Raw genomic sequence first — 25076 nt, 5'->3', positions numbered from 1 at the left:
AGGCCCGCTTTCCGCGCGGCACCACTGTGCTTCCAGCCACGCTGGCAGAAGGGTCGCCTGCGGGGTGGAGGGGGCCGTCTTCTTACAGGAGCCTCGCTCCACACAGACACACCCCTGCCTCACGGACAAAAACGCGACTGACCTAGAGGTGGCCCGTATCCTTACCACTGCTCTCCCGCAGCAAGGATGCGAAGCCAGTCCTTTAAGGAAGAAAGAAGGCGAGAAAAGAGGCTGGTCTGGGGGGAAGCAGACTGAGAAGGAAGTGATGTATCAGAGGTCAGTGGGTCTGATCAGTTCCTCAGGTATAAATAAGAATCTGAAAATGCGTAGTGATTAAAGTCGAAGCTGTTTTCCTTCCATTTTAACCCAGTTTCCATGGGTAAGTCATTCTTTCTCTCAAGCCTGGCCCTTGCTCTGGGTGAGGGTTCCTGGGAGATGAACTGAGTGCACCTGCGGATGTCAGGTGGAAGGTGGCCTCCTCTGAACTGGGGAGACTCCTTGTGAACAGCTCCTTGTGCGGAGTCCCGGGTCTGCACACCTTGTGCCCACGGGCGCCCCGGGAGGGGGGTCTGGGAGTGTCTTCCCAGGGCGCCCGCAGGAACGGGTGTGTGTGAGGGGCTGGAGCCCCCTCGCAGACAGGGGTGTGGAGGTTCTGTGTGCATCTGTCACAGCCGCCGCCCTGGTCCTGCCCATCACGGGTTTGCCTGGCATCCGCCAGGCTCCTTTATCCAGAGGCTTACTTCCACATTTTGAAGAAAGTTATAGTCAAGTCTGAAGGGGAAAATAAGTCGCCAAGGAGTTCTCTAGGCGAGCACAGGGCTTCCTAACTGTGGCTCCGAGAAAGAAAAGCACAGGAACAGTGCGCCTCGAGGCGTGGCTCCTGGGTCAGGAAGCGACAGGCCAGCAGCCCCGCGGCCCCGTGCCCAGAAGTGCCGGTTCTCGCGGCCCTTCGGTGCCGCCTGCGGACGGGCGGGCAGGGCGGGAGGCCGAGAGGCCTCTGCGGTTAACCAGGAAACAGTCCTGCGCAGCGGTGCGGCCCCCTCCCCCGACCCGCTTCTCCCAGTTCTCGGACCAGGTCCCCACCAGACTTGTGTCTGGGTGATAACGGGGGCAGGACAGCATCAGGGCCCCTCGCAGGCCTGCAACCGAGGCGGATGGAGAGGTGCGGGGAGGGCCTGGGGCGTCCTGGGGGCGCAGAAGCCGGGCTCAGCCCCCTGTGTCCCACGGCCTTGAGCTGTGCTGGGTGGACCCAGCCTCAAGATTAGGGTGGGGCGGGGCAGGGGAGACCAAGAGCAGAGGTTTGGATGAAGGACAGACCCACCTGGGCTGGGGGTTCAGCGGCCCTGCTCTGCAACCCCCGTGGGGGCCCCAGCACTGGTGACCCTGAGTGGGGAGGGGTCCTCGGGTGGATGTGGCTAGTGGTGGCCGGGCAGTGGGCGCCAAGGACCCCAGGATCACGGGGAGGCCCTGCCCCTCAGCTTCGGGCTGGGAGCACCAGCCTGTAAGAGCACCTCGCAGCTGCCGCCATGATGCTGGGCTCCTGGGCCCGGCTCCAGCCTCGGTGCTATGCAGCCAGGATGGCACAGCCTCAGGGCCTGACCCGGCCTGTGCCGCAACCCAGGCCCACCCGGCTGAGTGGGCCTGCGTCCTCTGTGATGGCAGGTCTGCAGTCCTCCATCTCTCCTCAGCCCGCAGGCCTGGATAGAGGGCTAGGTTTCCACCCCATACCCGGTGCCAGGGTCTGCGTGGCCGGGGATCCCTCTCCCAGGGCTGCTTGCCTGAGACCCACATCTTTGGAAGAGCCGGAGGTGGGGCTCCACCACCCACGACCCGCCTGTGGGTCACACCCCCCCAGGGTCCCCGTCCTCCCTGTTGGCTGACCCAACACTTCTTTCTCTCCATCACTTCTGTCATTATTCTTGGGAAATGTCATTGCCACAGTATGATCTTTCTGAGATGGAGACCCTCAGTCCCTAGACTTCCTCTCCCCCTCAGCTGCCCCTCCCACTCCTTGTCCCCGGCCCAGTAGTCGCCAGGAAGTACCACCTTGGCCGGTGTGGACACCCCCTGGGCTCCAGCTCTGCCCGTCTGCACCCGTCCCGGACCTCCACGCCGCAGCCCCACCTCCTTTTACTGCTGCTCGCCCAGGGCAGACTACTTCTGGCCGGCCCTGGAGTGGTAACCCGCTCCCGGGGCACTTCCAGCGCCCTCGCTTTCTCTCCCCACCTTGACGCTCACTCGGCAGGACTCTAGCCTTGCATCCCAGCTCTGACCGGGGTTGGAAAGACGGGCAACCACGCGGGCTGGTCTACTTTGACTTCACAAAGATGAGCCCCGAAGGCTGCCGGGAAACACTCTGCGTCTCGGGAGTATTTTGTCTCCTCGCTTCACAGCGCCAACAGCCTCTTCCCGCTCCCATTTCAATACTAAAACAGAAGCACTCAGAAGAGAACATCCACACCCCCTCGTCCCCACGTCTCCCAGCCCGCCTCTTCGTGCACCTGCCTGGGCCACCCGTCCCCCTGTGACAAGAGGTGAGCATCCTGCTGCCTCCGAGCTGCCTCCCGCCCCCCCCCCCCCAACTGAGAGACCTGGCACCAGCAAGTATCTCTTCTCACTCCTGAATTTGGTCTGTGCTGGACCTTTCCCGTGAGCAACAAACATGCGGTAACAGCCTCCAGTCAAAACGTCCTCCCTTGACCCTGTAACAACTTTCAGCTATTAATGCATAATTTTCCCCACGTCTGTAAAACTCACTGAAGGAGTTCTCCTTTCTTGCTGTCTCCGTTTTCTCTTTTAGAAATCCTCTCTTGAATCCATACCAATCTGGCTTTTGACTCCCAATATTTGTCCAAAGCTTTTCTTGCCAAGAATGCTCCTGGTCTCCATGTCGCCAAATTCAAGGATCCAGCCCCAGGGCTCATCCCAGGACCATGGGTTAGCAGCCTGGTTTCCTCTGAGACCCTGAGCAAAGCAGAGTGTTTACAGGCTGCAGTGGTGGGAGTTGCCTGCCGAGATAAGCCAGATCCTGCTAGGAGGATGGCTTTGGAGGTATCTCGGCATCAGACGATGGTTCCCCTCCTGCCTCCAGTTTGCGGCTGAGAGAGGGGTGATGCTTGATGTCGACCTGAGTGCCTGGAACGGCAGGTGGACGATCTCTGCCCGAGTCCTGTCAGGGTGGAGAAATGGCCAGAGCAGACCTGTAGCGCTCCGGGGTTGGGGGCCGGGGCGCCCCGAGGCGAGAGCCCTCCCTGGTCAGGGAGAGACACAGCACTGAGGCCTGAGGGCCGACAATTGCAGACCTGGAGTCTTGAGAGCAGCCTCTGCGGTCGTTCTGGGCCAGCCCTCTCGTTTTACAGACGGAAGGGCCGCTCGGCGTTGGGAAGAGCCTGGAGGGGGATGACCGCCAGCTTCCACCCTCGCTTTCCCGGAACCACTAGGAGGGACACCAGGACGCCTGTGCTCAGCGCCGGCCCGGCCTCCCTGTGACCGACCGTGGCGGCCGGAGGGACGCCTTCCGCGTCTCCGCCCTGCGCCCCGGCATGCGGGCCGTCCTCCCAGCTGCGGCCTGTGCGCTGACTCCCTGGGTCCCTGGAGGGCGGGGGCCGCGCTCTTGCCTGCTCCAAAGCAGGAGAGTGGAGCCCACGGCATGTGCCCTGATGACCGTGCGGAGGTGGCGGTGAGAGGCGCCTCCCTGGCCCACAGGCTCCCGCACGCCGCCGGTCCGAGCTGCGCCGCCCTGGCCTGGAGACGGCGGCGGGGCCCGCGGCCTGGTGTGCAGCTGCTGCTGACCTGTGGGGCGAGGGCCGCCAAGAGCCTGGCGACATACAGACGCCGCTCAGAGTGACTTCCATGTTTTGGAAAATACCCCCCTTTTTGGTTGAGAATATAAAATTATGTTAACCTCCCCTCCGCGTCTGACATTGCCAGCTGTTTCCTTCTGTCCTCCTTGGCTTCAGGGGGCTCCTTCCTTTGTGGGGTGAGCCGCACACGCCTGCCTCTGCTGAGCGGGCCTGGGTCCAGGGTCCCTGCAGCGGGTTCTGGGTCTCATCATCCGTTCCCCGGAACGGCAGCTGGCGCTGTGGAGGGACCTCCGTGCCGGGAAGACCCTGCTGTCCCTGCTTCTTGCCCAGAGGAAGGTCAGGAAGGCCGGGTCCCAGGGGCCTGGCAGGTGGCTGCTCACTGAGGACAGGAGAGCTGAGCCCGTTGCCTGGGCCGCGGCTCCGAGAGGGACCTGTGGCTCCAGCTCCAGCGCCCACCGACGACAGCCGGAGAGTCTGCACCCCAGCCCTGGCTAAGAGCAGGCTTCCTGGGGCTGAGGCTAAGGCATCCATCCATAGGGACCCCTCTGTTTCCGTACCCACGGCGCCCAGGAGCGCCAACTCTGGTCCCCTCCCCTTCCTGTCGCCAAGAGGGAGATTCCTGCAGGGGAAGTCGGTGACCTGGGGGACGCTCTGCGTCTGTCCTAGAATTTGTCTGTTACAGGATCAGCAGGGGACCCAGCAGACTGGGAGGTGAGCCCAGGACAGGACAGGAGCACCGGCGCCCCCCCCCCCCCCGCCCAGGGAGCTCAGTCCTGGCCCCCTGCCAGGCGATGGAGTGCCTGAGCCCCCGGTTTCATCCGGGTGCCCACCACCGGGGAGTGAGCCTTCCTGGGGGCGAGTGGGGATCAGGAACTGGGCCTGGATGTGAGCTGGGGAGGCTCCGTCCCCATCAACAGAGAGGGGGATCCAGGGATGTGCAGGGTGGGCTGGGGTGGGGGTGTTGGCCCCCAGCCTCCGGGGCCTGGCCTCTCCTCTCTCCTCTGCTGCCCTAAGCTCTGTTCTGCGTCGTCAGCCCCTCTGTCCATCACCTCTTGCCTGCCCCCTTCCGGTGCCCCCGGGGTCCCCATGTGGCCTGTCCCAGGACCAGCTCCTCCCCCTGTTCCGTTCCTCTTGGAACCTGTCCTCAGAGAGGGATTTGATGCTTAAGAAGTGACTCAAACGTCATACCCCCCGAGGCTTAGCATTTACAGTCTAAGCTCGCAGTCTCCCTGCAGAAAGGCAGGCAGCTTTATCTCTTGCTCCTGAATCCCGGTGCCCTTGGAGGCTGGGATGCCGGCGCTGACGCAAAGTGAGGCTGGTCCCTGCCCTGCACCCCAGCCCTCAAGAGGACCCTCGGCGCCCCTCAGACTCCCTCCTGCCCTCCACCCTGCCCGCCCCTCCATCTCTCTCACACACACTCACAACTCAAGCAATATACTCGCACACACACACCCCACAATCCCAACTCACACGCTCAGACACACACACGCTCAGCAGTCACACCCTCAAACGCTTCACCCAGATGCGTGTGTGGTGGCCTGCGTGTCCACACCTTCTGGGGTGGGGAGGGGAAGCAGCGGGCCCTGGGGCGGACGCGGGGACTGGAGGCCACAGCAGGCAGGAGGGACAGGAGGGGCCCCTGGCCTCCGGGAGAGCCGCCGGCAGCCCGCGGGGAGTGAGGGCCCAGGGGTGTCGGTGTCCCCGGGGATTGGGGTGGGGGGAAGCTGGGCCGGGGAGCCCAGCCTGAGGTCAGAGGGTCCCCCTGGAAGAGGTTCAGGATGAGGGAGGCTGCGCCCCTCCGCCTGGCACACTCACAGGCAAAGTATTTTTAAACTCGTTTCCTGACCTAAAAAGCCTCTTTTTGGACTCAACACCTAGTCTTCGGGACAGACACTGAGCATGGCCTATAAATAGCTCCGCGCGGCGGGGGGTGCGGTGGGGGTGGGGGCTGTGGTGGCCGCTGTGGGCATCCAGGGCGCAGAGGTGGGGGCCGGCGTGGGCGGCCCGGGTGGCTGTAAATCGCAGAGCCGGGCCGCGATGAGACGGGCTCACGGGGCGGGCGCCGGGCACAGCGGCCGCGGGCAGCCCGCCGGGGCTGGGCGGCAGGCAGCGGGCGGGCCCGGCCGCCAACCTTGGGCAGGATCTTTGCTCTGCAAACTTAAAAATCAGTTCACTCTCTCCACAACGGAAGTGTGCTCCTTGCGTTGAACTAGGAAAATACAGAAAATGGAGCAAATCTATATTTATCTAAAATGTTTCTCAAACCCGGCCCTGTTTTGCGGTGTGGATGAGCTGGCCGTCACCTGTCTCAGAGAGGCTGAGACCCGATGGGGCTGCACCTCCCTGTCTCCACCTCTGACTCTGGGGGGGTGGGGGCCTCTCTGCTGGGGGGCCTTGGAGTGCCTGGGGCTGCCTGTGTCCCCCAGGTGCTCACCATCCCTGCCCCCCTTCCTTCCTGCCTCCTCAGGCTCCAGCCACTGCGAAGCCCGGGCCAGCTGGCAGCCAGCGTGGGCGTGGTCGTGAGGGGTCTGTCCTGCTCTGGGGCAGCAGTGAGACCTGGCCCACAAGGAGGGTGGCGCCAAGCCTGGTGCTGCCTGGAGGAGGCGCCTTCCCGTTCCCTCTGTGTGGTTCTTGACCGAGCCCCGGGGTGCAGGGCAGTCACTTTAAAGCTTCTCCCACAACCCTGGCCGTTATCCTGAGGCCGGTCAGCTGCCGGAGGGAGAGGGCAGAGTGCACCGCAGACAGCGAGGGGGAGGCCCTGGCCGTGGGGACGCTTGTGCGCGTGGGGCCGAGTGGGCTTCTCGCCGTGGACACGTGTGTGGGTCGGTTGTCATGCAGAACGTGCCCCAGCGTGAAAGGTGCTGTGAACGTGGGGTCAGCAGTGGTCTGCCAGGGCTTTGTTTTTCTTCAGCTTCTCCCTTGAAAGAGAGAGACGGCTGAAAGGGGGCTTGCCTAACACGGGGCCTGCGTCTGGGCGGCGCAGGGCCCTGCCCGGGGGGCCAGGGGACAGAGAGGGCTCTTTCCTCCACCCCAGTCACCCTCCGGGCAGCTCTGCTCACGCCCCAACCAGCCTGGATTCTGGGGAGAGGGGACTCCTCTTACAGCGTCTCGGGCCCCCAGGTGGAGGCGCGGAGGACGCCGTGGCTGGGCAAAAGCCACGGTCTTCCCCACTGAGAGTGGCGCCCAGCGCGGGCGCGGCCCCGGGGAAGAGCCGCCCTGCTGGTCGCTCCTGCCGCTGCTGTCGTCCCTCTGGGTTTTCTGACACCGCCCGGCCCAGGGGCCCTCAGGATAGAGCTGATGTAGGCCTCAGCCACCCCACTGGGGTGGACCCCCCCCGGAGATGGGCTCATAGAGAATCAGATGCCTTCACCTCTAGAACTCGCAAAGGCTGCCAGGCATCTCTGTTCCGGGCGAGGTTTGAGCGTGGGTCAGGGGTGCTCTGGCCTTGAGCAGGAGTATTTCTCAGCTTACAGGGACATCCCCTGTGACGGAACGGAGGCCCGGTGCGAACATCTGCCCAGCCCCCACCAGATCAGAGAGCTGGAGAGCCGTGGAGCCCAGTGGCTCCCCCCACCGGTGAGGGCTGTGTCCTTAAAGGGGAGGCGTGTGGCTTCTCAGAGGGGACCACCAGACCACTGTCCACGTGTGCAGCCCTGGCCCCTACGGACCTCCTCACAGGTCGCCCCCTCCCCTAAAGGCGTGGGAAGTCGTCTCAGGCCACGGAAGCCAAATGAGGGTCCACGTGTCCAGGAAACGGCTCCTTCCAGACGCAGCCACCATGCCCCTGGCAGGAGGATTTGCCGAGCCACACCCCTGGCCGCGTCCCTCAGCTCTGACGTGGCTCAGCTGGTCCAGACGCAGGGCCTCCCAGCCCTGGGGCCCTCGGCACCAGTTAAGCAAAGGGAAGGAATGAGGTGGTGGTCCCACAGTCCTCCCAAGCCCACACTTGCACGCTTCCCTTTCCAGCACTGTCATCTTTTTTCCCTTCTTTGACCACTGATGTCTAAGAACAAAGTTGCCCTAAGGGCACCGACCCAGGCCTGGTCCACCGAGGGCAGCCCTGGTGTCTGGGCTTTGTCTCCGCTCCGGTGGGTGGGGAGGGGTGCTGGGAAGGGCTGGCGCTGTCTGCTCCTGCATGGGGACCGCCAGGCCGCTGCCTCCTGGGGGCTCACCCCGCCTCCCTGCTCTCTTTTCGAAGGTACTTTTTTTTTTGAATTGAGGTATAGTCAGTTTGCTGTGTCAGGTGTACAGCACAATGCTTCCGTCATACATGAATATATGTACGTATGCATTTTCATGTTCTTTTCCACCGTGAGCAACTACAAGACACCGAATGTGTCTGATGCTTGTGTTCCGGTGTTTGTGTCTGGCGGTCAGGCCTGGGTCGGCCCCTGTCCTGGGAGTAAGGCCCAACTCTCCCCCTGTGGCCACCAGAGGGCGCTCGGACTCCACTCTGGGGAGTTTCTCCTTCCCACCTGGCTGCCCTCTGGTGATGCCTGATCCCGGGAATCTTCCACAGGAGCTGAGGCGGCTAAACCGGAGGCAGGGACCAGCTCCCGCCACCAGCACGTCCCCCAGCACCCGTCTGCTCCCAGCCGCCTTCTACACGGGGCCCCTCTCCTTCCAGGGGCAGCAGTGAGGAGACGGGAGGCTGCCCAGACGTCCCCGGGAGACACGGACCGGCCTGCACCCTCGGGAGGGGCAGTGGTCCTGGTGGTGCCAGCAGCCCCCTCCTCTTGCTGGCTTCTCCCGGCCGGCCGTGGGGCCCGCTGGACCCATAGCTGGAGTGCAGTCGCCTGGGGCGGGCAGTGATGGGGCACTGGACCCTCGGAGCCCCAGGCCCGGGAAGGTGACTGTGCCCTCCCACATGTCACAAAACCACTCGAACAGCAGCAGGATGCATCTGCGGGTGAGCGGGCGGGTCCAGCCCCACCTCAGCCCGTGCTGATGCTAACACGAGTCTCTTCCTGAAGCAGCACACGTCACCCCCCAACCCCTCCACCCCCACATCTCTGCCCACACTCCGGCTTCTTGGGCCCACGTGTGGCCTGCCTGTGGGGTCTGGCCGGAGGGTTTCAGCCAGGATTCTAGTGACATGGACCTGCAGGGTGACAGACACAAGGACCCGGGACTCTTTTCAAAGACGTTGGGTTTGTTTTGCTGCCGCTTGGTCTCAAGGCTCAGAAAGGGAAGCCTTGAGCCCTCCTGGGGCCTGGAGAAAGGGAATTCCTGCTGAGATGGGACGGAGCTTGGTGTCCAGCCAGAAGGGCGTCCGTTTGCCCTGGAAGCGAGCGCATCGGCGCGCCCCGGCCCACGTGGGATTTCACGCGGGAACCGAGGTCGATGTACAGGGGAGGTTTTCCCTTGGAATTTTTGGCATAGTATTTCTTCTGATTTATCTTTTTCAGATTTCTTGACCCTCTTATTTAGACTAGTTTCCCCCTTCCGGGACACAGCTGCTCGTTCTGACAGCCAGAGACGCCCATGGAAGCACATCTTTTGTACCATCCCGGCGTCTCCCTGTCGTGGGACCTGGAGTTTGTCTGGAAGGCGGAGCTTGAGCTTCTATCACTTTCTTCTTAATCTGAGAAAATCGAGCTCAGCCAAGAGGAGCCAAGCAGGTCGTCTCCCAGTGCCAACTTCCTGTCTCCCTGAGGGGACCTTCGCCAGGTGGGGGTCAAGTGCTGGGGGGTGGGCTTCTAGACCCTTCTCCTTCCTCCTTTGCAGGTGGGTCTCTCCAGTTTACCCCACACTCGATTAGCACTAAGGTTCACCTGGTACACCACCAGGTCTCCCTGGATTGGTTGCCCCAGCAAGAAGCAGGTGCCCCTTTGAATTCCAACAGAAAATGTGCTATGATGGCTGCGCCCCATGACGCTCGGCCCCCACCCCGCCCCAACCGTGGGCTTGGTTTCCATAGGAGATCCTAGAAGATCTGGTTGGCAAACTTTTTCTCTAAAGACCCAGACAGAAAATATTTCAGGCTCTGCAGGCCGTGTGGTCTCTGATGCAACTGCTCAGCCCCGCTGTGGGAATGGGAAGGCTCCTGGTCGGCAGGCAAAAGAATGAGCCGTACGGGGGGTGGGGTGGGGTGGGATGGACCGACCACTTGTCTGCGTCATCAGGGGACCCAGATGCCCCCACCCCCAGCCCAGGACCTGACTCACAGGCGGGCATTTTGTTGCTTTCTTGCCAAATCTTGCAACCGACTGGCATTCTTTGCATGTCTGCCTAGTATTTCCCACGTGGATGTGATGCTGACAGCAAAGAGACTCAGCCAGGAGAGGATGGGGCTGGGAGCTTCCTCCAATGGCAGGGACACTGTGTGCTTTGTCCCCAAGTAAAGACCCCACGGCCTGGCTTTCCCGCCCACCACAGGATTTCAACGGTGCACCCTCAATGACATTTTTTTCTTTCACATTTTCAGGACAACCTGGCGGAAGAAAATGTGACTCGTAGATGACCGTGTGGGATAGGAATTTTGCCACAGACCAGACATTGCAGAAAATCTCTGTAACTTCTTTAATTATTCAAACAATAGAGCACAAAGATAACAGTTTCAAGTACATTCTGATACGCGTGTTTGACAGGGATATGCATTTAGTCACCAGGGAGGCCGGCAGCAACACCACGCACCCACTTGGCACAAACTCATGGCCCCGTGAACTCTGAAGCGGGAGAAGTGGAGCCTCGTCTGACGGGAGCAGGCTGCACCTGCTGGATGCTTTATACTCAGTGTCTCTATGAGGTGGATGTGAAAAAGAGAGTTCTTATGGTGAAGCTGGAAAGGATCTTAAAAGGTGGGGCAGGGAGGAGGGGCGCCGCCACCTTGCCTGGCCAGGAGGGGGCGCTGCCCGGCGCCGGCTGCCTGGTGCAGTCGGGTCTGCCCACCGCCCAGCTTCTCTCTTGGACCCAACACTTCTCTCTTTAACTGATGGAGATGCCCCGCTGATTAGTCAGGCTGGTCACCACGGCCAGACCTGCTGGTGTGCCCTAGTGCTTCTGCTTTGACTAATACGCAGACCTGAACAGAAACCACCAAACTCACCAGGGATCATAACCCGTGAACCTGCTGACCACCTAGAAGACCAAAGAACAGTCTTTTACCAAGAACTGAGGACCACTCCTGCCTGAATGGCAAGCTCCGGCCTGCGTGCTGGGCCCTCTGCCCCCCGGCACCATCCATCCGAGCACATGGCCTCCAGGAAAAGCCACACCTTGCCAGACCTGCAGCCCAGAGGCCCCCCAGGGACCTCAGCCCTAGCCTCAGAAGCAGCTTCTCCAGACCCTGCCAAGGCAGGACTGAGGCCTGCCCCTGGCCGTCAGGTTCAGTTCTGCTTCCCTAAACCCAGGTCAGCCTCCAGACGTGACTGATCTGCTGAGAGGCCCCCAGGCGACACCGCCCACCCTTCCAAACCCCAGCTGGCACGGGCACTTGGACCCAGAGCACAGAGCCCCTCTGGGCTAAGCCTGCAACCCAGCTCCAGGCGCGGAGGACAGGCCCCCTGGCCCCGCTGACAGAGTGCCCACGAGGGGAGCCCCAAGGCCTGGGCCGGCCACTAAGCCCTTGCCTGACAACCACTGCAGACAGACAGCTTGGGTGTGGAGACACCAGCGCGGCCCGGGGGCCCTGAGTCTCCCTTGGCTGTGGTGGGAGAGGAGGGAAGGCTGGGGTCCACACCGAGCGGGCGGAGGAGGCGCTCTCCCAAGTAGGCCTGCAGAATATCCACACTTGGCCCTCTGCTCAGGGACCCTTCTGCAAAGGGTTTCCCAACACTTCAGAAAGCAGCTAAGGACCTCCCCCCTGCAAGGCCAGGGGACAACGCACTCCAACCTGGGGCCACCGAGTGGAGGGACTGAAGTGGGCCAACAAGTCCATGGAGCCTGGGGAGGCAGTCTGAGCTCTGGCCCCAGGGCCACCTCCTCCAGGCAGGCGGCGCTGGTTAAGTTGGGGGGAGGTGGGGGCAGAACGGAACCCAGGACAGCACCGCCATCCTTTGAGTATAGAGACTTTCACACAATAAATACAAACAGAGCTGAGGTTTTTCTCCAGTGACGGAAACAAACAAGTTGATTTGGTTCCCTACTTTGGTTCCCTATGTACGTTGATCTGAATTCACAGTATAAGCAACACATCTAAATATAATACTGGGAACTCCTGTCAGCACTAGGTTTCCCAAACAAAGAAGCCAAAAAAAAAAGGAAAGAAAACGGGGCTGCAACAGGAATTCTCAGTTATCATATACTAACCGGTCTGTGCGTGGCACATTTTATTTCTATAAAACTATTACAAAATATTCAAAAATATATTTTAGTAAATTTACAGCAGTTATTTCTCAATTTATTAATGCAAAAACATCCTTTGTTTTTCTCTGTACAAACTACAGGCTCCATCCTCGTGCGCTCTTCACTATGTGCACTTTTAAAAAATATTATTTTCTAATAAATTCTTTGAAGTTAAAAATAACAGAGGTCTTCCCGTTTGTCCAAGAAAAAAAAAAGTGTGTATGTGAGTGTGTAACAGTCTTGACTTCCAAGAATATGGCCAAAATGGTGATGACAAAGCCAATATTAAACCAAGAAGACGATATAGGAGATGACTGTTACAATGGCAACTAGTTAAATTAAAATAATATATTTTCATATTTTACACTATTTCAAAAATGAAATGTAATTCAGTTAAGTATTGAGCTCTCAAAAATCTAATTTACAATTCTGTGTATAAAAATATAATTTGTGGACCCCCACGAAGCATGTTTTAGTTTACACTTGCTGACAAGCAGGAGCGTTGCAAAGCAGAAGTGGAGAGCAGAGAATTTTGCTTTCTGAAAGTCAGGACGAGGGACGTGTAGAAAAATAGCCTCTGAGCAGGTCGCTTGGCCTCACAAAATACTCTTTCCCCTGTGAGCACAGTTCACATGGTAATAATAAATTATCCAAGAAACAAACTATTTAAGGCTCTTGAAGGTCCGGTTCATATTATTTAAAACATCTATTCATACCAAACAAATAAATAGCCAGGAGAGGTGAAAAAATAACCAAAAGTAAACAAGAATCAAAAAATTCAAAAATATATATAGATGGACTAAGCACAACGACAGGATTTCTCGGGGCTTTGATTCCTTATAGTCTACTGTGGACTGGCCTACTTTATTATTATTATTATTATTAATTATTATTATAATTAAAGTCTCATTTCGTGCGCTTTTCCGTGTGTCATTTGCGGTATCTTGCGGTTGCCCCTCCCCCCGCCCGCCCCGCCCCCTCTCGGTGCCCTCCCCGGCCGCCCCTGGCCTTCAGCTGGACTTGACCGCCATGCCGAGCGGGTGCAAGGCCTCGCTGTCCAACAGCCAGGTGCCTATTTGGTAGAGCAGCTGCGAGTACCAGTGGACGCCCACGGCGGCCGGCGCGGCGGCAGTACCTGGCGCACCCGGCGCGCCTGGGGCGGGCGGGGGGACGCGACCGCCGCCCCCGCCGCCGCCGCCGCCGCCGCCGCCGCCGCCGCCCCCGCCGTCCCCGCCGCGGTCCGTGCGCGAGGGCGCCAGCGCGGCCAGGAGCGCGTGCGCCAGGCGGAAGGGCGCGAAGGCCCGGTGCGCCCAGCCGTGCTCCTCTATGACCGCGTAGCACGACGCCAGCACCCGGTTGATGAGGATGGTGCCCTGCGCCGTCAGCGGCGCGTACGCGCCCGTGGCTTCCTCGCGCAGCGTCACGCTGTGCACGGCGGCGGGCAGCAGCCGGCGGTCCCCGCCGCGCTCGGCCACCACGTACACGTGCTGGCCCGGCCGCACGCTGCTAGCGAAGAGCGCCCGGCGCGCCGGCGCGCCCCCCGGCGGCCGCCCAGCGCCCGACAGCGCCTCGGGCTCCCAGGCGGCCGAGCCGTTGTGCGGCGCGACAAAGAGCAGGTGTGCGGCGGTGAGCAGCAGGCGCTCGCGGGGCTCCCGCGTCTCGATCACGTAGAAGACCTTCTTGGCGCCGTCGTCGCGGTCCAGGAAGGTGAGGAAGTCGCTGTAGAGCAGCTGGCCCTGGTCGTCGGCCGCCAGCACGCGGTCCCCGGGGCGCAGATCCTTCACCAGCTTGGTGCCGCCCTGTTCCAGGTGCACCGTGGCCGAGCCCGGGAAGCAGCCGCCCGATTTGGCTGCCACCGAGTTCTCTGCGGGAGAGGAGAAAGGAGAGAAGAGGAGAAAAGCTGGTGAGTCCCGAGAAGTCACGAGTTTGGAAAGGGGGGCGCAAGATTGGTGTCCAGAACGGGGATGCGCTGGGCTCCGGGGAGAGATTCCAGGCTGGTCCAGTGCAGACCTCCCTGCCCCATCCCCACCGCCTTGGTGACCAAATTGAGAGGCAGACATAGTCCTTAACGACTCTTAGGATTGGACTGGTGGTGACAAAGGTTGACTGGCGTCTCCAGCGGGAGGCCGGTTACACTGCTTTCCTTCCGCCCCCCCCCCCCACCAGCTCAGCACACACCCAACCTCGCCACGAATTCAGAGGGTTATTTGCTCTCCACTTGGATTCCTCAGGAAGCCTCCTTGAGCTCACCCGGGCGCCGGGGCGCACCCTCCCTTCCTCCCGCCTCCGGCGCGGGGCGCGGCGCCCCCTGGTGCGCTCCGCACCCGGGCCGCGCGGCGGGGACCCTAGCCCACCGGTCCCCAGCGCCCAGCGGGGGGCCTTGGTGTTGGCCTGTTGGAGGCGGAGGCGGGGGTGGGGTGACAAATAGCTGTAGTAGTTGTAGCAACTGGACAAACATTCCAGAGAACTGGCCGAGGTGTGAAATCCGGGCCTTGTGTGCATTTTCTAATTAAAATCCAATAAAAGGCTCGGCATTGTCATTGTGATTTCTGCAACAAATGGGAGGCGCTCTCGGAAGAGGGGCCACTTCCATTTTCTCCCCCTCCCCTTTCTCGGCTCCCTCTCTCTCCAGCTCTCGGCCGCCCCCTCCCTATTTGCTCAGGTGCACCCCACCCCCCTTCCCAGTGCGATTCACACGCGGGCTCTCCAGAAGCCCGGGCCTCACAAGCACTATTTGCACAGTCAGGCCTCTCTTCCAAGCACTCAAGATGTGTATTTGAATTTTAAATGGCGGGGCCTGCTCCGCGCTCTGCAAGCGCCGGGTTCTCAAGGCCCCTTGACTACCCGCTTTCTCCGGCCCTCTGTGGCTCTCTGAGGCTCACTGTCCTGAGGACAATAATCCTAGTCGGGCGGCGAGCAGGGGGCCGGGGAGGAGGGGCAGGGAGGTCCCAGTCTCCTCTGCATTCCAATCTCCGGGATCATGCTTTTTGCAAATAGAGATCGCGAGAAAGAATCTTCCCGCTGGAATTACTGAGGGTTTTAATCTTCTCATAGGTTTCCCCGGCATGAAGTGCGGGGCTGGCCTTTGGAGACCCGCCGCAGCCGCCCGGAATGCGCCCGGGGCTCAGGCGAGCCCGAGTCGTCGAGTCGCACGACCCTGCTTGACACGCACCGCACCGCGCCCGGGCCCGTGTGCGCGGAATGCCAACCATCGGCTCCCCCGGAGGGATTACCGCTGCGCGCTGGCGAGGAGACCGCCAGGGACCCCTGCCCGGGGGACCCCGCGGCCCGGAGGGGGCGGCTCGCCGCGCCTCCATTAAGGAGCCCCGCGAAGTGGGGGCGCGCCTTCCTGCCCTCCTGGCAGCTGAGACTTTCTTGGGCTGTCAGCCCGGCCCTTCTCCCCACCCTTCCACACCTTTTCTTTCTGTTGGGCCAAGAAGCCACTATTTTCCTTACCTCCAAAGTGTGTCTTGCCATTTGTAAGTGTGTTTCTACTGACATACGCTATTGAAATACAGTTTAGGAGACAAACAGGCAAAACTGGGGGATGGAGGTAGGGGAGACGGTGCCTCCTAAATTTACTGTGAACTGTTTTGCTAAATGCACCAGCTTCTGCTGAGATGAAGAGAGCTGCATCCGTAGCCCTGGGGCTGGTGCGTGCGTGTGCGCCTTCCTTCCGAAGCTGTTCCCCGCCGGCAACAGCATGTGGCGTTGCAGGCCCAGGGAAGTCCGCCTCGCGCCGCAGGGCCGCTGCTCCAGCTGCAGCCTTGGCTTTCCTGGCCCTGCCTGTGGCTCAGGGCCGCCCAGCTGGTTCCTAACAAGGACGGATGCTTCTGGGCTTGCGGCCTCCAGATGTTGGAAGTGGTAACTACTGGGTTTATTACCTCCCACCAGGCCTCTTTCCAAAGGCTGAGAGAGTGAGTGGGTGAAGTTAGTTTAGAATCCACAGGCGCTCAGTGGGGAGGGGAGTGGACAGGGGCTTCCACCCTGGGCAGAGCCTCCTGTGCTGGGGGGGGGGGACTAGTGGGGGGTTGTTCATTCTTAAGCCCTATTGAGGCAAAGGCTCTAGGCCAGAGTTGGCCAACTGGGCAGGGCTGCAGTCTCTCACCAGGAGAGTCTGCCCCTCATTTTCCCTCGATGTCTCTGCCACCTGCAGTGGGGGCTCTGGAAACAGGTGAGGGGAGGCTCAGGAAGCATATGCCCTCTGCATCTGGGCCTGGAGAACCGGGTCCTGTGTGGCCTCGACGGTAGGGACATCCTGGCTAGGGGGTGGGGCATACGCCCCAGAGACTATTTTCCCACATAGAAACACCAGTCACCACCCAATCCCCTCCCTGCCTGCACCCCGCCCTCTCTCCATTTTCTCCTTCCCCTGAGTCAGGCTGTGGAGTACACAGGGGAGCGGGGGTGGGGAGGGGGGAGTAGATCTGGCGCTGTGGGGGGGCACTGTCAGCGTGGGTGGGCCCGCTGCCTCACCTGCTTTCACGGAGCAGTGGATGTGCGCCTTGGACTCGTAGTAGACCCAGTCAAAGCCGGCCTCCACCGCTAGGCGGGCCAGCATGCCGTACTTGCTGCGGTCGCGGTCCGACGTGGTGATGTCCACTGCACGGCCCTCGTAGTGCAGGGACTCGTCTGAGTGGTGGCCATCCTCGTCCCAGCCCTCGGTCACCCGCAGCTTCACTCCTGGCCACTGGTTCATCACGGAGATGGCCAAGGCATTCAGCTTGTCCTTGCACCTCTGCGGAGAGAAGGGGGTGCCCCGCGGACGTGAGCCTCTTCCCGGTGTGGGCTGCTCTGCGCAGTCCCCCAGGATGATGGCGGTGCGGAGAAGCAGGGGTCAGGGCCTGGACCTGGGCTCAGCCAGTGCAGGAGAGAGGGCACGCGGGTGGGGGGAGGCATCTGCATGAGGCGCAAGTCGTCTGGGAGGTGACCTGAGGGCCTTTCTCCAAGTCTGCAATAGCAGAGCTCCTATCCTGGCCTAAGAAGCAGATGACATTTCTCTGGAAAAAGTAACTGCATGTTTTTGGACCAGGACTGCAGACCCCTCCAGGAGCACCCTAGGCTATGCCCACATCCTCCTCCAAGACGCCGTCCATGCCCCTGCCCTCTCTGTGGCCCCCTCTCTCTGCAACTGTGCAAGGCTCCACCCATCTCCCTGGGCAGACACCCTTGTCAGGAGGCCAGAGAGAGGCCCAGGGTGCAACTCCAAAGAAAAAAGAAAAATATACTGCTTCTAAAAGAATGAGAAGCCTGACCTTAACTGTGTGCACTCCCTCCTGCCCTGTGCCTGTCTGAGGTGAGAATTAAGCCAAAGGTGGGGGGGGGAGCTGATAGCAACCTAAGGGGTGGGGGAGCCAGCAGTGGAGGGCAGCCAGGTGAGTTATAATTTTCAATACGGCCAGGGCCGGATGACAAACATTCTTTATCTGGACAGCCACATTCCTTTTCCCCGTGGAACTCTTTTCTCCTGGCCTTTCTGTGGTCTGATTGTGTCTCTTGTTTTCCTTAACCTGTTCCCCGCCTCCCCTCTTGTTTTCTTGGCCGGCACAGAATGGTGTCCTGCAAGTTTGAAGAGCAAACTTAAGAGGTGGAGGAGGGGATGGGCTGGGAGGGGTGGGGGATGGGGAGCCAGAGAGGCCTGCAGCCTCGGAGCTCTGGCCTTGGGGAGCCTCCTTCTGGAAACTGCCCTAGTGTCCCCCCCACCCCACAACAAGGAAGCTGCCTGTAGGAGTAAAGAGACAGACTAGGCGGGACTCCCGTCAGGGTAGAGTTGTGGGAATTCCTGCGGGATTCTCGGGTCCCATTTAGAAGGGGATGTGAGAAAAAGCTGAATCGTGTGTGTGCAGATTCTGTCTCACTGGACGTTTACACTGCAGCCGATGGGGTGCGGGATTTAAAAGAGGGGAAGTGGTGACACGGTCATGATGGGGGCATCCCCCGGAGAGGCAGACCGAGGCGGGTAGGCAGCAGTCCCAAGCTGACTTCTGCAGAGGGCAGGACTGGTCTCCAGGCGGGGCGATGCTCTGCTTGGGACCCGCTTACCGCTTACCGAGATGAACAGATGGCCCCCAGCGAGGACCCTAACTGTAGAGCGGGGAAGCGCTCTTCCAACAGAGTGGGGGAGAGGCTCTGGCAGAGACTGCTGCAGGTTTTAATGGGATGTGACCGATTGCGCAACAGGAAAAGTCCTGTGCATTTGACAGCAATAAAAACCAGTATATGGTTGTAGAGTTAAACATACAAATGTGTGTGTGTGTGTTGGGGGATGGGGATGGGGAGGTGGAGCAGAGGGCTGGGGGCGGCCCTAGTTAACAGGTTAGCGCTTGCAGGTTTCTGGTCCTGCCAACAGTTTTCTTAACAAAAAAAAAAAAAAGGACAGAGTTTGAGTGAGGTCATCTTGAGGATTGAATGCGTTTTACATGAAAATCAATCAGTAAACCAGGGTCAGTTTAGAGCGGGGACGTGAAACCGGCTGCGCAGGCGCACACTACCGACGCGCACACGCAGACACTCGCATCCCGGGCCCCCATCGCACTCCAACTCCCTGCTTTGGGGGCTCAGATGAAGCTTTCCGCAGCTTCCCCCGAGGCGGCTGGCGATGGGGAGGGCAGGATAGGGAGGACCCGTACCAGCGCCCAGCGTTTTGCGCTGCGCCACTTGGGCAAGAGGTGGAGACCCCAGACGAGGAGCCCCGGGCCCAGCCAGGCCCGAGTCTGCGCCCAGCGCCCCACGCGCCCTCCCCCGGCTCCGCCAGGCGCAACGCGGCCTCGGCCCCCGGCGGCAGGGCTCCCTGCGCCCCGGCCGCGCCGGATCGTCGCAGACCAAGCCAGGAAGCCCAGGCCGGTTATCAATTCACTGGGTCGTGTGCCGCGAATCAAGCCCGCCTCTGTGCAGCCACCGTGAAGCCCAGCGGGGCCGACGGGCCCGGCTTTGTGTCGGCGGAGGCCGAGTTGTTCCCCACGCCTGAGCTCCCGCCACCTCCCCAGTCTGCGCAGCCGCTGAGCGCCCCGGAGCCGAGCGGGGACTGTCACCGCCAACGCCGACGGGCTTCCCCGGCTCGGGGGAGGGGTGTCCCAACTTCAAAAGGGTACCCCCCAGTCCCTACACACACCCTTCTCCGCTCCTCCTCCCCCACTCCGGAAAACCAGACCCCTCCCATCAACCCACACCTGAGGGCCGCTCCCCGGGGCTGCCACGCACCCGGAAATCTGGCCCAACCGGGCGCCTGAGGCTGATCGCCACTGCAGCCCGCAGGCCCGGCCCCTCGCCGCCTCCTGCCCCCTCAGAGCCCCCTGGCACCCTCGGCCTGCGGGGAGAGGTGCGTCTGTCTGCGCTCCCCCTCTCCGAGTTAATATTAACCAGGAGCTCATGCGTTCCTGAACTGCTCTGAAAGTTCCACTGGGGACGATCTTGCCATGGTTGAGGGACTTGGGCGGCAGTCACATTAGAGAGACAGAGACACACAGAGACGGGGGAGGAGGGACACGCACCTGAGAACAGAGTCTAGGCGGTTATCTTAAGTGAGGGCCGGCGGGTGAGCAGGTGCCCCAGGAGCCCGGGAGGCGTTGCCTGCTCCCCCTCCCCGGGCCCTGCCCTCGCCGCCCAGGTCCCCCGCCTTCCCCACTGCAACTCTCAGGATCAGGGACGCAGGAAGGACTCGGAAGGGATAAACCGAGGGGCACCTTTCAGGCCGCCCCTCCCCCCAGCCATCCAGGTTTTTAGGGGACACTTGTGGGGTCCGTGGTGCAGTCCTGACCCGGCCCTCCCCACCCCACCCCCACGCTGGCTGCCCCTCCCCCCTCCTTTTGTGTCGGGAACGGGAATAGCCACTGCCCAAGGAAAAAAGTATTTGTTTTCGTTTCGTTCGTCTGAGGGAAGTTGACAGAAGGTCAGAAGTTCAAACGCTGCCAGCGCACGCGGCGGCGAGAGTGGCCGGGCGCCGGGCCGCGCGGCCGTGGGTCCCGGCGGGGCGGCAGGGGGCGGCCCGGGGAGGGACCGTGCGGGGGGCTCAGGCTGGGGCGCCCCCACCCTGGAACCGGCCTTCCCCTCCCGCCTGGTCCCGCCGGTCACGCCCGCGCCGCCGCTCAATCCGGGCCGTCGGAGCGCCGCAGGGAGCCCTGGCCGAGCCCGCGCTCGGGCGCGTGGAGGGGCGGGCGGGCGGGCGGCCGCAGCCCAGCCCCGCGCGCACTGAAACCCGAGCCGCAGGATCGATAGCCCGGGAGTAAGTGGAGATGAGATGCGTCTGCCTGGGTGCGCGGCTCCGCGCGCTCGCACTTGGTGGCCGGGTCCGGGTCAGGGCGCGAGCCGGGACCCCTCTCCCGCGTGGGAGACCCGGGACCTCGGCGAACGCTGAGCCCTCTGGCTCGGGGACCGCCGGTGTTCCCGACCCCATCGCTTCCTCTGGCCTCGCCCCTCTCTCCCGGGTTCCAAGAGACCCCGGGGAGGCCCCTTCCCTCCCGCAGGGAGCGAGGGTGACCAGGGGGTCGGAGTCCGGGACGAGCTGGAGAACTGCGGCAGCCGGCCGCACGCACCCGGCACCCCGCGGCCTGCGCAGAGTTAATTGCGGCTCGCGCTGCGCTCGGGCACAGGCGCGCGCGTCCACACTCGCGGTCCAGATTTAAGGTGGTCGCGAGGAGATGAGAGAGCGAGGGATAATGACCCTCTCCTTCGCTCCGTCTCCTACCCAGTCCGTTCGCTTAAGCCGGCTACCCTGCCGGCCCCTCTCCTCTCTGGGCTCCGCAGCAAGGCCAGAATCAGAATCGGGCTGGGGAGCCGAGCGGCCCAGAGGGGGCTTCTGTCTCCCTCCCACCCCCAACCTCCCTTGCACTCGCGCCCCACCAGCGCCGCTCCGTCAGCCGCGGTGCGCTCCTAGCCCTAAAGGTAGGACTTGAATATTTTAATAGGGCAATAAAAAGGATGTTGACCTATATTTGCCAGGAAATCCATTTCCATCTTCAGTTATAGTGCATGGAGTTTCAGAAAGTCTATCATTGGCGGGGAGATTGACAGCCAGAAGTCTCAAACGGAGGCCAGGGGGAGAGAGGGGCGCCTGTTTTGCTTTGGTTCTGCTTTCCAGCCCCCCTCCCTTCCCGCTAGTATATAGTTGCTCCTAATTCCTATGCAAGCAGGTTGAAAACTAGCGTGATGCAATGCCAGTAAGTTCTAAGTCCCTCCCCTCAAGTACCGCGGGCTCGGGAGAACGAGAGGGCATCCTTAAAGAAATATCGATACATTCACACTCTGACGGGCACGAGTGCCAGCGATGGGATCGCAGGGGAGACATGCGATCCGCTCAGGGACCAGCCCAGCCGCCTCTGGAGCCCCGACCTTTTGTCAGAACTGCCTCCTGCCGTTCCCAGTTGAGGGTCTTTGGTGGGGGGCTGCAGGGCGGTGATAGTGGTGGGAAAGAGCAGCACAGAGGAGAAGGGAAACGTGTAAGCGACGAGGCTACACTGGCACGGTGACCCGGACACCACTTTATGTTTAGGGGGGACTCTTGCCCCCTCCCTCCATTTCCGCTCCCAACTTGGAGAGGACAGATGCCCCCAAAGTGAAGGTCTCCCCAAGTTACAAGCCAGAGCTGAGGCAGGATGGGAAGGCCATCCCAGCAGGACACATCAAATCAGGGCCATCTATGGACCACATCTCCTCCCGTCCCTACCCCACCCCCACCCTAAACTTCTCCAGCTAGACCCTTTACCTCCATTCCCCACAAGGAAGAGGAAGGGATGGGAGGCAGGCAGGTGGGTGGGGAAGGAGAGGGTAAAATCGCCTTTCTACCTGCCTCCAGAGCAAACAGACTGAACTGCATGGTTACACATAACCCCTTGAAAGCAACACATTCCACGCCCCGCGCTGGGTTTCTACCTGAGTCATCAGCCGGTCCGCTCCAGTGTTTTCTTCATCCTTAAATATGATGTCGGGGTTGTAATTGGGGGTGAGCTCCTTAAATCGCTCCGAGTTTCTCGTGATCTTCCCTTCGTATCTTCCACTGGCCCCTAGGGTCTTCTCAGCCACGTTGGGGATAAACTGCTTGTAGGCTAAAGGGGTCAGCTTTTTGGGGTGCCGCCTCTTCCCAAATCCCCTGCCGGGTCCGCACGCCAGCCCCGAGCACACCAGCATCGAGGAGATTAGCACCACCAGCAGACATCTCGCCAGCAGCAGCATCTTGTCCATGCAGCCAAGGACTTCAAGGCTGGCCCGAGCAGGTCCGAGTGCGCGAGTGTGCGTGCCTGTGCCCTCTCCCCGCCTCGCTCGGCTGGCTGCTGGCGCCCTCGGCTCTCTCTGCCTCGCTCTTTCTCTTCCTATATAACCTTGCCTGCCGCCGCTGCGGGGGACTCGCCACTGATCCCCACCCAGACGGGGGCTGGAACGGCAGGTTGCTGGTCGCTGATAACGGAACACATCAGAGTTGGGGCTCAAGACGGCAATCAGAAGACAAAAAGAGTCTGATTTTAAATGGTAGCAAGCCTGAGAGCTTGTGAGAGAGGCTGTCTTCAGTACTATATTATAGCTGGCAGGGGCGTATCTGATTGGCCAAAGCAGCACAAGCTTGTCTTCTGATGTTTAACCCTAAAAAAGACTAATTTTTTTTTCTGTAGCTGCTGTTGCTTTATTTTCACCTGAGGGCTTCGAGTTAAAAGGAAAAAAAAAATCTTTACTAAGACAAAGGTGGGAGGGAGGGAGGAGGCAGGTTCCTTAGGGTAACATCGGTTCCCCCCTGCTTTGTGCATATCTCCTGTACCCCCTTCCCTTCCTCCAGAATGGTAGGTGCTTCAGTTAACACCAACTTAAGTTTTTAAAGGACAGTCTAGACACCCCCCACCCCAGGTTCCATCATCAAACAAATATTCTCTCAAATGTTTGAGGGGCCAAGCTGCCCAGGTCTTATTTAAATGTTTTCCCAGAGACTTTATCCTGCAGGCCAGGTCGCTCTGCATTTTAAAGAAAGAGGGGTCTCTGCCCCCTCCGGAATATTCCAGGCACCTCAACCTGACCGGCTGGCCGTGCTATCTGAAGTGCTTTAAGCATCTTAGAAAAACTTGAAAATACTGCTCCTTATGGTGTTTCAATTAATGCATTATTTTTAACTCTCTGAAAGTGGAATGGAGGCGTGCTCAGGGGCTGGTGCAGGGTGAGCTGAGGACGGTCCAGCTGGCTGGGCCCAGCGGGTCTGAGGGCTGCACCCCAGCTCAGAGAAGGGGGCTGGTGCTGGTGCCTGTGTGGTGGGCGGAGGCCCATTGTGCCTGGGGGCAGCGGCGAGTGGGCAAGGCTGTGCACACACCACCCCCATGATTCAATCGATCGGAGCAAAGTGCAGGCCAGGGATGAGCTGAATGTGGAGCTCAGACTCCTTCCACACTATGCCGAGCTGGCTTCTCACGGCGCTCAGCAGGCCGGTCTGCAGGGGCCTGGGGGCTGGAGCCCGAGGCTGCGCAGAGCCCCAGGGAAACAGGCAGAGGAAGGGCGTCCAGGAGAGGGCACGGCACTTGGAGCTGGTGATGCTGGAGTCCCAGTTCCTGCACTTCTGTAAGAAACTAACTAAAGTCTTATTTAAACCTGAAAAAGAAAATCTGAGAGTGCCCCTCTTTGCAGAATATGCCAACCCCCTTCTCTGCCCTGGCCATCTCACTCAGACGCAGTCGCTGCTCCAGAACAGGACGAGGCACTGAGAGCTCTCCGTGTGGACTGGACCAGGTCAGACCTGGCTGTCACTCCGGGGAGCGAAGCACTCTCCCTTGGCCCCAGCCTGGCCGAGGGGAGCAGGAGAAGCCAGGTCTGAAGGCTCCATCCTTGAAACAATGGGGCATTTGCTGCAGTCCAGCAGAGGGTCCGTGCAGACAAACTTTTTGAGGGGGGGAGTGTGGAAGGGGACATCTTAGAGCCTGTGGTTGGGCCTTGCAGACACTGCGCGTCACCAGGGCTCCGCTGTCTCCCCTCCCCCACGCTTGCTTTTTCTAGTCTGTGATTTGCGAAGAATCACCCCAACTTCATCACGGCCTCCCAGTGGAGCCGGTGCAGAGAGGTCACTCCGCCACGTACCCAGAAGAGTGGGCCTGCTAGAGGTGGGCAGCGCACAGCAAGTGTGGTTGTAACGCTGTTGGGCAGGGTGGTCTTGTGAAGACCCGGGCCCTGGGGACGCCCCAGCCTCCTGAGTGCCCTCCCCCGCGTGGCATCTTGCCCCAGCCCCCTCCCTTTTGCCAGTCTTTTTCCGCTCAGGCAAAGGCGAAAGGGCCGTAGCACCCAGTCTCCACCCCACAGCCCCAGCCCGAGACACTGGACCTGGTGTGGCCACCGTGTGCACAGGGATCCCTGCCCGCAATCCCGCAGGTGCAGGGACCTCAGGCCGGCCAGGTGCCCCCGGGAGCACCGCTGGCGCTTTGGGAGCCGAAGCCTGAGCTGCAGTGAGATCCCTGCAGCTGGGCAGACTCGGGGGCTGCGTGCTCGGCTCCCTCCAGTGCACGCGCCCGGCCCCGCGCTCGCTGGCAGAGGGAGGTCCCCAGCCTGTCAGGCCTCCTTACTCCATTGCTCCAGGGTTGGGCCGAGGCCACTTCCCTGTCCATCTCACCACCAGCTTTGGACACCCCCAGAACCTGTCAGGGCCGCCTGCCCAGGAACTGGCCAATCCTTGAGAATGAAATAGGGATGGACCATAAACTGTCCCTGACACCTTAATTCTGAGGGCCGGACCCTGTTGTGTGTGTTGGGGGGGATGGGGTGGGGTGGGGTGGGGAATCTGGACAAGAATCAACCCGGTTTGTATTTATTGCCTTAGAAACAAGGACACCAGCCCAGCCACCCCGAGAAGGGACGCCAAGGCCTCCCCCTCCTCTCCTTCCTGTCATCCCACCCTCTCCCCACTGCCCAGACACCAGACTCGGGCGGCTTCCACCTCCAGACGCCAGATGGCTCCCTCTCTTTGCCTTTCCCCCTCCAGACAATTTGGGCCCCTCCCTGTGCAGGTCAGAGATTCCAAACCCTAGCCTC

At 60.9% G+C, this 25076-nt stretch overlaps 1 protein-coding gene and 1 long non-coding RNA gene across 3 annotated transcripts; one reads left to right on the top strand and one right to left on the bottom strand.

Annotated features, from left to right (window-relative positions):
- Positions 1–10301: 10301 nt before the first annotated feature.
- On the bottom strand, positions 10302–22572 carry SHH (sonic hedgehog signaling molecule). Its single transcript, XM_074366670.1, has 3 exons — positions 21957–22572; positions 16566–16827; positions 10302–13953 (listed from the first exon to the last, which is right to left on the bottom strand). Exons 1-3 carry the CDS (start codon positions 22263–22265, stop codon positions 13100–13102), a joined length of 1425 nt encoding a protein of 474 aa, XP_074222771.1. The 5' UTR covers positions 22266–22572; the 3' UTR covers positions 10302–13099.
- Positions 13666–15544, top strand: LOC141578097 (uncharacterized). Of its 2 annotated transcripts, XR_012507976.1 has the most exons (3): positions 13666–13796; positions 13898–13992; positions 15144–15544. It is a non-coding gene; the product is annotated as an uncharacterized LOC141578097 (long non-coding RNA). The 2 variants fall into 2 exon arrangements; XR_012507975.1 differs by lacking the exon at positions 13666–13796 and having other exon boundaries at positions 13856–13992.
- Positions 22573–25076: the final 2504 nt, after the last annotated feature.

The sequence above is a fragment of the Camelus bactrianus genome, chromosome 7 (genome assembly GCF_048773025.1).
Source record: "Camelus bactrianus isolate YW-2024 breed Bactrian camel chromosome 7, ASM4877302v1, whole genome shotgun sequence".
Lineage (NCBI taxonomy): Eukaryota > Metazoa > Chordata > Mammalia > Artiodactyla > Camelidae > Camelus > Camelus bactrianus.
This window is presented reverse-complemented; position numbering and strand designations above follow the sequence as displayed.

Excerpts from the sequence above, each read along its gene's own strand:
- SHH (XM_074366670.1), bottom strand. The coding sequence starts at position 22,265 with ATGGACAAGATGCTGCTGCTGGCGAGATGTCTGCTGGTGGTGCTAATC. Across the intron at positions 16,828-21,956 it reads CGGACCGGCTGATGACTCAG|AGGTGCAAGGACAAGCTGAA; the intron begins GTAGAAACCCAG and ends TTCTCTCCGCAG. Across the intron at positions 13,954-16,565 it reads CCACTGCTCCGTGAAAGCAG|AGAACTCGGTGGCAGCCAAA; the intron begins GTGAGGCAGCGG and ends CCTCTCCCGCAG.